This window comes from Ananas comosus, linkage group 3 (assembly GCF_001540865.1).
Source record: "Ananas comosus cultivar F153 linkage group 3, ASM154086v1, whole genome shotgun sequence".
Lineage (NCBI taxonomy): Eukaryota > Viridiplantae > Streptophyta > Magnoliopsida > Poales > Bromeliaceae > Ananas > Ananas comosus.
In genome coordinates this window covers 666,065-678,211 of record NC_033623.1, presented here as the reverse complement: position 1 = coordinate 678,211, position 12,147 = coordinate 666,065, and the positions used below count along the sequence as shown (strand labels likewise).

At 34.4% G+C, this 12,147-nt stretch overlaps 1 protein-coding gene across 1 annotated transcript; it reads right to left on the bottom strand.

Annotated features, from left to right (window-relative positions):
* Positions 2,294-10,165, bottom strand: LOC109707156 (serine carboxypeptidase-like 35). The gene is made up of 8 exons (XM_020228259.1): positions 9,767-10,165; positions 7,423-7,530; positions 7,096-7,284; positions 6,868-6,956; positions 6,059-6,361; positions 4,968-5,116; positions 3,195-3,287; positions 2,294-2,834 (listed from the first exon to the last, which is right to left on the bottom strand). The coding sequence occupies exons 1-8, from the start codon at positions 10,011-10,013 to the stop codon at positions 2,543-2,545; spliced, it is 1,470 nt and encodes a 489-aa protein (XP_020083848.1). The 5' UTR covers positions 10,014-10,165; the 3' UTR covers positions 2,294-2,542.

Sequence of the window (12,147 nt, the reverse complement as noted above, 5' to 3'; positions counted from 1 at the left end):
CTCTATTTGACTAATAACATTTTGCAAAACTGTTTAATGAAAGTGATGGGTATAGTTTTTATCTTCTTGTGTTTCCCGCAATTTGCCTCCAATGAGAGAAAAGCCTTTCACATCTTTGTAGTTGGGTGGTGGTGGTGCTAACTAACACAAGAGTTAGCTCATAACTCCCTCTCTAAACCACACCAAACAATTTACACTAATTGGATTTATCTTCAAGTACCTTTCTTCATTAATTAGCCAAGCAGATAAAGTGGAATAATCTCCTAGAAAACGATAAACCGTTGTATTCGAACAGCTGAGCAGCTACGCAATTCGAGAATCTTGATTGGCCAATGTGGTTAATTTATTGCCGATCGTAGAAGTCATAGCTAGCATGCGATCGATGAATATCCCCTCGAGAGTGTAAAGTAACTAAAGGGATCGAGTCCTAATCATTTTCGAACATCGGTTTCTTATTTTCTATTCGAATCAACTTAATATTAATGATGAAAAGAACCACTTGACAATATATTTGTAGATATCAACCAGTTCAAAGATGCTTGAAAGACTTGGTTAACCCACCTCTATATATAACAAGATACTTAATTTATAAGTAGCTCATTGTTTTAAGGAACCACTCTTGTATCTCTTTTCTGTTGGACAAGCCATCTTCTTTAACATCTTTGTGTTCTCCACAAAGTGAAATATGTATTAATTTTTCCTCATTGTGTTCAGTGCCTTTTTTGTTTTCCCTACTCAAAATTATGCCTGGAACAAAAGCAATTTGGCTCTTGGTTTTGAACTGAATTTCAAATTCCAGCTGTTGCAAACATGACCAGTAATCACTGAAGAAACTTGAAATCAACACGACGCGACCACTTGTAACCTCGAGACGACATGATTGTAATATGATTGTCGAACACGACTAACCTGATCAAACCTGCTGAAAGCAACATGACACGACCACTTATAACCTCGAAATGACACGACATAACACGATTGTTGAACACGACTAACCTGATTAAACTTGAAATCAACACAACACGACCACCTGTAACCTCGAAATTACACGACATAACATGATTGTTGAACTCGACTTACCTGATTGTTGAATACGATCGAATGCGACCGGCTACAAGAAAGTGTTACCCCTTTTCATGTTCCTACCTCATGCCGATTCCAATCCAAATTGAATTAGTAAAACCCTATTCATTTTGGCCCAGGCCCAGGCTTAGCTCCGTAGGTTCCAGTTTGGGCTAAAGCGGGCTTAAACCGGTCATAACAGTCCCAAGTCTAGCCTGGCCCGACCTAGCCCATTTACATCCTAATTAATATAACGGGGTTAAGTAAAAGACAAATGAAAATATGAGTGAAGCTACTATGCTTCTGGAAGCACGGAGCCTTCGATGTTGCAACTTTCGAATCATCGATCGGTTCCGTTAAACTTGATCTAGAGTATTTGAAGTATCTAGAAAATAAATTTTATGATTTTACGATATCATTTGCCTAGTGAACGAAGGGGCTCAAAATCAACGGCTGAAAATAAAAATCTTACAAAATATAATAATATGATATTAAAATTTTAAATCAAAGATATTGATCTTATTTTATATAGTATAAAGAATTTTCTATCAAAATTTTACGTGATTTGGATATTTCTACACCGTTAAACTTGCAAACGGCTCACTACGGCCATTGAAATTTGTTGATTTTGAGACCATTCGATCACTAGGCAAATGATATCGAAAAATAATAAAATTTATTTTCTAGGTACTCCAAATACTCTAGATCAAGTTTAACGGAGCCGATCGACGATTCGAAAGTCGCAACATCGAAAACGAGCTGGAAACACGGAAGGCTCCGTGCTTTCGATAGCATAGTAGCCTCACTCATGAAAAGATAATGTAAAGTAAAAGAGAGAGAAAAAAAAAAGAGATGAGCAAACAAACTAGTCCTTGAGCTTGTTACATTTTTTCATTTTCATTTTTTTGCTTATATGCTAGTTGAAAAATATGTATTTTTTAACCTTTGAGAAAGTTATGATTTATGTCTATGCATGCATGTTGGCCCATAAAAATAATCATATTTGAAAATTTATATTTGTAACTTTACAGCTTTTTTCTTATATGCCCTCCGCTTCTGACACCATTTTCAGTATAAATAAGTGCAAATACAAATTATTTTTAAGGTGTAAAATAATACGAATATTCGTATTTTTCGAATTAACTCATCAAGGGCGCCATAGATGCATTAGATGCAAACTGAAACTTTTTGTTTGCAAATGATTAAGTGTATTTCGAGAGGCATGCGTATATGAAAGTGTAAAAAATTCCTTGTGTGTTTGCAGAAACCAATCACAATACAATTACAATGCGCAATTAAACAATTAATCGAGTTTATCTTTCAATCTCATTACAGATTAATAAACTCACACCACAATCTCCAAGTACGTACTCGCATGAGCACACACTAGCTCGTCGACAATGCCATGCAATGCATGCGTGCACGCATGCATGCACGTACGTAGCTTGTGTAGTTTTCATGGTTTACTAGTATTGTATGATCATGTGGAGCGCGACGCGGGGAGAGATCGCCCCGCAAGGAAGTGGGAGAGGAGGGAGAGGGCCGGGGCCGGGGCGAAGACTGGGACCTGGTGGCCCGCGCCGCGCACGGTGGCGAACGCAAGGCCCTCTTCGTACTCCACCACCCAACCCCCGACCTGCTCCTTGTAGTACCATGCCCTCCACCCTCCCCATTCATCTCCTTTCCCCTTTCCCTTCTTCTTGGCATGGAGCTTCATCTTGTTGATGCTGTACCTCGTCGACGTCACCGGAACCCTACCATCGGTGTCCCCGCTTCAAACACCAAATCAATGAGTTCAAAATAAAAAAAAAATGACAAAAAAAGACAAATTCACCTGTGGGGTTAATCAGCTATATATATATATATATATATATATAGTCGGTCATTATGTNATATATATATATATATATATATATATATATATATATAATTCCAGTTAAGATACTATTAATAGTACATACTATCTATTTTTTGACACTTAGATCATTATTATTACACCAACCACCCACTTAACCCTAGTCATTTAAGGGTCACAAAGTGAATAGTACTGCATATTAATAGCATTCCAGTACAACTTTATATATATATGATCATGTTAAGTTGGTATCGCTGATCATGATATGGTTTAGTACCTGTAAACCCAAATGCGGAGTCCGGCATTTATGAGCTTCTTGAGTATGGGCAGGACAGTGGAAGGCGAATCGTTCCATTTTCGTATTACTTCGCTGCACCACAAAGAAAGAACAAATTTCTTCTTATTAACCTCAAAAAGAACATATATATACGTACATATATGTGTACATATACATATACATTTTTTTTCTTTTTTCTTTTTTTCTCAGAGTAATATATTTGCATTAGGGGTGATGATTCTGATTGGCATTGTGTTCTTGGTCGAACTAGAACATAAAATCTTTAATCAGATAACAAATAGATTTCTTCAGAAATTTTGAATCATTTTATCCATTCGTGTTTGGTCCTAATCTACATCTATATATTGATTGGAGAGCACATATATTATAAGGTGCGTTAGTAATTAAGTAAGAAGAAGAAGAGTTGGATCTTATTAAAAAGAAACTTACTTGATAATATTTAATTATCACAACGGAACAAACTATTACAACAAAATATAATTTATAATAATCTAATTTTTGATGCTATTAAGTTGATGATATAATAAAGTTATTGTAGTATAGTGATCGAGTAGGTAACGAGTTCAGAAATATATTTAACATTCTCATTTTCGCATATGGACATTGATGAATTTACAGGAGAATATGTATATTTAGAACAAATTGGCTTAGAAATAAATATCTAACAATAATAAATACAGGAGAGGACAAATTGAGGGGAAGGGCTTTTAAGAGGGAGAGGGGGATGGAATCAATTAATGGTGGTAGAGAAATCCGGGAGGTTCTCGGTCGAGGTGGATTCATTGGACAGCATGCATGCATGCAAATTGCTCTCACAAGGCAGAATATATGAGACAGTCAAAAGCATTAAAGGACCATTTAATTAGTGGGCTTCATAAGTAATTGTGCATGCAATGTTGTGTGTGTGTGTATGTGTGTGTGTGTGTGTGTGTGTGTGTGTGTGTGTGTGTGTGTGTGTGTGTGTGTGTGTATATATATATATATATATATATAGCACTCATAGGAATAAATGCGTCTACAGGGGCACAGGGTACACAGATTGTGAATTCATAGCACTGACCAATCACGTGTCAGAATAAGCAGATTAATAAATATATAACACATACGGAAATGTGACATTTACTTGGCTTGGATATCAAAATTACTGAATCTACTCTTGTTTGTCGCATTAGGAAACGACTCAGAAGTAGTTTGGAACAGTGTAACTAAACTGCATACGTAATTGACCAAAGTGAAAACAGTAGTTTCTGTTATTAAATGATCATAGAGTCAGGACTTTGGACTTTAAAGAGTTTTCGAATCAAATCTATCAGAAAATGTCAAAAAAACTCTTAACAATATTTAGCCAGTAAATAATGACCAAACTTAATTAACATTTGTTGTTACAAGTTTATATCCTCAGAGATTGATCTCTTTTGAATAATCGCATGGAGAATGCGCATGTTTATTAGTTTCAAATTAACCTTTGCATGAACATTTGGGTCGCAATAATGTAGCACACGATTGTTAGTATATATTTCTGGATTTATTTTCTAGTAAAAGATCTTTCTGATAACATAGCGTCAGAGCTGATTCTAAACCCTTTAATTCTGTGAAGTTGTGGATTCAGTACCTAGCTATCTTTAGTATTTAACAAGTTAAAGTTTCATCTCATATTCTATCTCATCTGTTAATTTTACGTGCCTACTATATTTATCGTGTACGTGAATGAGAGTATTAATCTATGTATGTTAATGAGAATGAGGAGGGTACCTGCAAGGAGAGAATGGGTAGGGGAGGTGGGTCAGGTTGGCGTGCAGCGCTCTCTGCACGTCCTCGCGATTGAAGTAAGCCCTCACGTAGTCCTCCATGCATGGATCATATCCTGCAGGGATCTTCCTCATTCTATGCCTCCACACCTCCTGTAGATCAGTTTTATTATCATCACCAAACTTAACCTCACTGCATAACTCTTCTTCTTATAATCAGTGTTCTCTTTACTAGTGTGGAGTAGTAGTGAGAGTACTAGATCTAAGGGGAGTCCAGTTGGGGTACTTCGTGCTTTTAAGTTGTTTTCGATTACGAGGCTTTTGAATCGACGATTAACTACGTTAGACTTAATTTAGTATATATGAAGCATTTAGAAAATAAATTTTATAACTTTTCAATATTATTTACTTAATTGAAAAGGCTCAAAATCAACAACTTAATGGCCTACGTGAACCAGTTGCAAGTTTAGTAATAGTGTATAAATATTCATATTAGGTAAAATTTTGGTAGAAAATTTTTTACACTATCTAATGTAAGATCAATATATTTGATCTAAAATTTTAGTATCGCACCATCACTTTTTACGATATTTTAATTTTTAGCTATTGATTTTGAGTTCTTTCGATTACTAGTTAAATGATATCAAAAAATCACAAAAGTCTATTTTCAGATATTTCAAAAAATCTGAACCAAGTCTTACATAGTTGATTATCGATTCGAAAGTTCTATTATTGAAAATATTAACTTAGAACATGGAGATCTCCGCATTTATAAAAGTATCCCAGCTAAGCTCATCTAAGGGTTTGTTTGGCCCAAAAATTCTATATGAATATTGTTTAATTTATTAGAACTTCTGAAAGAAGTATTAATCGTTTTTTTTGTTAAGATCCTTCTTACAATTTTCACCTACAACAGTTTTAGGATCTTTAAATTAAGTGGATTTTCTATTTCTCAGTCTTAAAAAGCGTATTTCAGCTTTATATACGCCACTACAAACCCTTTGAGTATGTTATTTGTCAGTCTTCTAACTACTACTTAAAAGAACTAGTTAAAGCGAGTAGAAATAATGACCAATCAATATGCATGATGCGTACTTGTTGAGAGAAGAGGCGTGGGGCTGCGAGGAGATCGGAGGAGCCGCGGGGAGACTGGGAAAGGGAGGAGAGGCAGACGGGGGTGTAGATGCTGTAGATGTCGATGTCATCGTAGGCTTGGAGGAATGCTTTGACGGCTGGTGAGCATCCCTTGCGGGGCTTCCCCCCCTCCGCCTCCTCCTTGAATGAGTCGCACTCTTTTCGCACCGTCGAGTACAGCTCGTCGGATATTATCGCGTGGCTCCATGCGTATTCCACCATCCCCAGCTGATCGGTTGCGTCGTTCAGCACAGCATTGCCTATCTGCGGTCATGTAGAAGAGAGGAACGGTCATTTATTTTATTGAAGTTTTTACAGAAGTGCTATTTGAATAGGCTAGGTTATATATAAAACACTAATGACTTGTCAAATATCGTTTAGCTATAGCAAAAGTACAATTTAAATTCGAAGATTATACTATTTGATCATGAACAGCTTCAGAATAAATTGCCACCATAGTAACATTTTAGAACTCAAAATATTTAGACATCAGGCTAATTATATATCCATTTCACTCTGATACAACCCTAATTAAAAGGTGAAGTTCCTCTTCTTCGTCTTCTTCTTTTTCCCTTCTTTGGAGAAGAAAAAGAAAAAGAGTGAGTGAAAGCACACGAATATTCTTTCACCTTTACTTTTTCTTTGGAATCTTCTTTTTCAATTTTTTTTAAAATCTTTCTTTTCCTTTTTATGTTTTTTGAGGTTCTCTCTCTCTCTCTCTCTCTCTCTCTACATCTTATAACAAAGAATTTGCTCATTAAATGGCTTACCATAAAACCTTTCAAGTTGATATATTTGTCTTTTGTGGCCTTTTTATTTTCTTCATATATAAGCTGAGCAAGCTGTGGAACATAATGCCCTACACAAAAAAAAAAAAAAAAAAAAAAAATGCATGAAAAGATTAGTGCTACATTATAATTATATATACATATACTTCAAAGGGGAAAAGAAAGAGAGTATTTTTACACTTAAAATTAAACTTTTGTAATTTCATCAACCTGCATAGCTCTCTCCAGCTATATAGAAATCGTGAGACTTCAAATTTGGATACTTTGTAAACCAATTTAAAAGAAATCTATACGAATCTTGCGCCGTAACATTATCTCCGAGCTCCTTCAAATCCGATGTTCGATTCGTGTACGAGAAGCCGACTCCGACCGGAGCTTCCACGAACAAAAGATTCGCAGCTGTAATGTACGAGTTTCAATATAAAGAAAAGGAAATATTATTAACAAAGGATTAGAGAGAGATTAAGTAGAAATAGAAAAAGAAAACTTTAACCTAGCAAGAAGGGTTTAATTGTGGGAATGAGAGTTTATGCTTGCCCTTGTTCCAGGAGTAGGGATTGAGTGTGAGATTTGGACCAGTGGATCGAACCAGAAACGGACCCAGTTCCAGCGCGGCCCCGTATGCTACCGACGAGCATCCCGGTCCTGCATTACATAAACTATAAATCAATCATCATCACAGAAAATCATCGTGTGTCTTACAGTTGTTATACATGTTATAATCTTTTGGCCTTCAAAAAAAATGGAAATGTTTTCGAAAATTATGTGGCTATCAAAATATTTTATCTTTTCTTGAAGATCATTTTTAAATAAGAAAAGATACAACTAAATGGAGGGCCAAAAAAAAAAAAAAAAAAAGGGAAACAGTTAATAACAGGATGAGAAGACATTTTTGACATGTGACCTGAATAGCTTTACTCTTTGTCTAATGGTAGCCCAACATCTATGACATTTAATTTGGACTTTAATGACTCCATAGACCTAATGAAGAAACAGAGACCTATCTATTTGTTTTCATTTTTGAACTTTGTCTTTATATTTGTCTCTCTCTCTCTCTCTTCATTGGACACACACACACACACACACATACATATATATATATATATATATATACACACACACAAGCATGCAAAACAGTGGGGGAGACAAAAATAAAGTGTGAAAATGAGTAGACACCAATAAAGTGTAATTAAAGATCCAGTCCAACATGTAGGAGAGTAAACAAAATCACACTGTTGAGGATGGAAGCTTTATCTCTGTTTTTGATAACACACTTTTTTACACAGGTTGGACCTTCTCATCTGTCTCTAGAGGTACACTATGGATACTTCTCTCCCTATATATATATATATTAAAAAAATTAATTTGCTAGTCATTTTGATCTTGTAAATAATATAGTATCAGAGTCAGATCTAAAATCTCTCCATTTTATTGTACATATCCATGTCTATATTATGTTGTTTCTTTTAATACATTTTCATTCAGATACGTAGCATAACTGGTATCCACTATCCATATAAGTAAGAGTACAAAGACTAATTTCTGACTTTTTTTTTTTTTATTTTGGTAATAATTATCTTCAAAACTTGTATTCTATTGGCTCCTCGCGCCGAGAAGCATGGAAAAGATTTTTGAGATTAGCCTCTAAGTCACTACATGGGAAAAATGATATGAACAAATTAAGATAATATTAAGGGTGCGTTTGGTTCGCGTTATTTTTTAAAGATTCTTAGTAATCCAATGGGAATAAAAAAATATGACGGTGTTTGGCTAAACGCACTAAGTAATCTAATTGGTAATATTGGATTCACTTGGAAATAAGATTCACTCCAAAGTACTAATCTCATTCCCTTGAGAGAGAATGGGTATTCTCATATTAATGGATTGGGATAATCATAATATGTCTAATCACTTTCTTTCTTTTTACCCACCGGCTAATTAATATTATTTTTCTTTACACTCTAACTTTATATCTCTTTCTAAACTTATTTTTCTCTCCAAAATTCAATTTTTTTTTCTCTCTCTAAACTAAGCTTTCTCTTTCTCTTTCTCTTTCTAAAATTTCAACTTTCTCACTCTCTCTAGTTTCGACTATATTTTTCTTTCTATTTTTTAAATTATGCTATCTTCCTCTAGTTTATACTTTCTCTCCCTTTTTTCTAAAAAGATGTTGAAACTTTTAGTAACATTATCTAAAATTAAATAAATAAATAAATAAATAAATTTTATATTTTTTATAATATTAAATAAATGACTAATTAATATTACCGTGCGAACCAAACACAGGAATTCCACATTCTTAGTAATATGATGAATAGAAATAAAATTCTCGGATATTTTTTATTCTTAGTAATCTTTCATAATACGAACGAAACGCATCCTAATATTAATATTAACTGTGATTACCATTTGGGGTCTGAATTTGACTAGATAAATTATATGTCAAAACGAGCTTTAAAAATTATCTGGATATTATTTTCTTCATGGATAAGATGTATGTAGTTCGCCTTTGAAATTATACTTTAGAATTATCTAACATTTTGGTGACAATAAAATTATAAGAAGGGTTAAAAGATATTACCGCATAAATATTGACAAGGTATATATCTACAATTTTTTTCAAAATCGAAGATAGTAAAATATAAAACACGATATACTCATAAGTGCATCATTTGTTGAAAGCACGCGGTCGCAAATTCTTTCTAAAAAATACAAATTTACTCATTCTATAATCATCTGAGTTTGACATGATGGGTAACAGGCGCCAATTGTCGAATCGAATGTTCTGTAGTCGAAAATGATAGAGAAATAAACAGTTTTATTTTTATATATGTAGTGAATAAAAAAAAGAAAAAAAAGGAAATTGAGGAATTGCCCAAACCTCCATTGAGCCAGAGGAGGAGGGGCTTCTCCTCGGGGCGTTCTTGTGCTTCAAAGAACCAATAGAAAAGCGCCTTCTCTTCGCCGGGGCCGACGTCGACGTATCCGGCGTAGTGTCGAAAGCTCGCCGCCGGTTGCCCGGGGAGCCCCCTCACGCGGTCCGACGCCGCCACGGAGCTCGCAAAACTCCCTAGAACTGTGACCATCACCAAGAGAACCAAAGATCCAACTGATGCTAATGTAGCCATTTATGCACCTCTCTCTCTCTCTCTCTCTCTCTCTCTCTCTCTCTCTCTTGTTTACACACACTTTTATTTTGCTCTCCTATGTAGTGTTTTTATAATGGAAGAGAGGAGGAAGGGGGAAGGGGGGAGTTTAAACTTTAATAAAGGGGAATTGGTTAAAGAGATTTGGAATAAAATATTGTAGAGTGTAAAATGCATAAATGGTCTTAGGACCCTGTTTGCCTCATTCTGTTTATTTCGCTGCACGTGAAATTAAAGTTGAAGTAAATTTTCAGGTAAATTAGAATTTAGATAAAATTTACTTCGATTACGCTATATGAAGAGTTGACAAAAATTATTTCGTTCATCTCCACTTTCAGTGAAACACATATTACATAGATGAGTCTTTTATCTTATGTTCTGAATTTAAAAGGTAAATTTTTTATACTTTTCGATTCCAAAGTTTTATTGCTATTCTTCGCGGTATTAGAACATCTAAATCTTACTAGATCTCGCAAAAACTACACAAGAATGCTAAAGGGCTGAAGTAAAAATCTTCGGAACTAAACTGCAAAATAAAAAGAGTAAAGGGACTACCCATGTAATTTGCCCCGAGAAAAAGCGAGAGGGAAAAAGAAAAGTTTGGGCTTTTGATGGGAGCGTGCCGGGATAATAATACACATAGCGTGTCACGTGTTCCCCAAAATGCCCCTGCACGAATTAACTAATTACCTAAGGGAAAACTTCAAAAACCTCCCTCTGATTGCGCTTTTTTCCACTTTAGTATCCTGTGATTTAAAATATATCGAGTTAGTACCCTGTGGTTTCGCATTTTTTCACTTTAGTACTCTATGGTTTAAAGTATGTCAAGTCAGTATTATATGATTTCATTTTTGTATCAAGTTAGTACCATATAGTTTTATTTATCTCTTTTTATTATCCATTTCGGGATTTTTTTTTTTTGTTAAATCAGTAACAAAGTTAAAACTAAATGACACTAAATTGAATATACGATAAAGGTAGATAGGATATCTGAAGTTTTTTGCATATAATTTAACGAAATATATATTAAATCACAGGATACTAAAGTGAGAAAGTGCGAAAGCACATGGTACTAACTTGATACACTTTAAACCACAGGATATTAAAGTGAGAAAGTGCGAAACCACAGGGTACTAAGTACTAACTTAATATATTTTAAGCCACAAAATACTAAAGTGAAAAAGTGTGAAACTACAGGAGAGTATTTAAAGTTTTCTCATTACCTTATATATATATATATATTTATTTTTTTTTAAATTTTTTGTTTTAATTACTGTGTGTACGTATCTCCTGTAACCATGCTATTTCGGAATCTGAAGAGGTACCATTTTAAGATTAGAGATGGCAGTGCTCGTACGCGCAGATGTAGCGGGGCATATGGTCGATGTGGACGCTTCTTGAACATTTATTTATTAAGGACCAATAATAATTAAGATCATTGGGATTGGGATTCTCATGGAGTTGGGTCCCTCACTTTATTTGTCCATATATGTATGTATACATGTTCTCATCAGCTGGTCTCAGTCTAGGCCTCCCGCTTCATTCATTCATTCATTCGATGGCGGGATCTATTTTTTTTCGTACACATTAAAATTATCTCGCGCATGAAAAAGATTTAGGTGCATGCTGTTTTGCCTTGTAAGTAGCTAGCAACATTTGCAGCTGTAATGCCAACTTATGGAAAAATCCAGTACTGTCTTCTTCTAGCTCAATAATATGAGAGAATCTAGAATTTTTCATGTAAATGAACAAACTCATTCAGAAGTTAGGCAAAATACTCTTTCAAAGAGTATTTCGAAACGACAACCTTTAAAATTTGCACTTTATTTTGCTTATATATATATATATATAATTGTGTTGAAATAATATTAATAGTATTTGGCTTTTTTTGTTATCGAGTTTTTTTAACTCCTGAATAAGAAATTATAGTGTTAGAATGATAGTGGTCCCCTTGGCTTTAGTAATGATCCCTCTGAGATTGAGTGAGTAATTAGATAGATAGTATGATCTAAATGATAAAATTGATCAAAGTGTAGATCTAACTGCTAAAAAATCAATATCAAAAAAGTTCAAATACTATTAATAGTATTCCAATTCAACTCTCTAAACTATATAT

Bases quoted from the DNA above. Each gene is read 5' to 3' on its own strand.
- LOC109707156 (XM_020228259.1), bottom strand. From the start codon at position 10,013: ATGGCTACATTAGCATCAGTTGGATCTTTGGTTCTCTTGGTGATGGTC. The intron at 7,531-9,766 runs GTTTGGGCAATT...TATGTAATGCAG, and splicing joins CCTCCTCTGGCTCAATGGAG to GACCGGGATGCTCGTCGGTA. The intron at 6,957-7,095 runs GTTGATGAAATT...TTTTTTGTGTAG, and splicing joins AGCTGGAGAGAGCTATGCAG to GGCATTATGTTCCACAGCTT.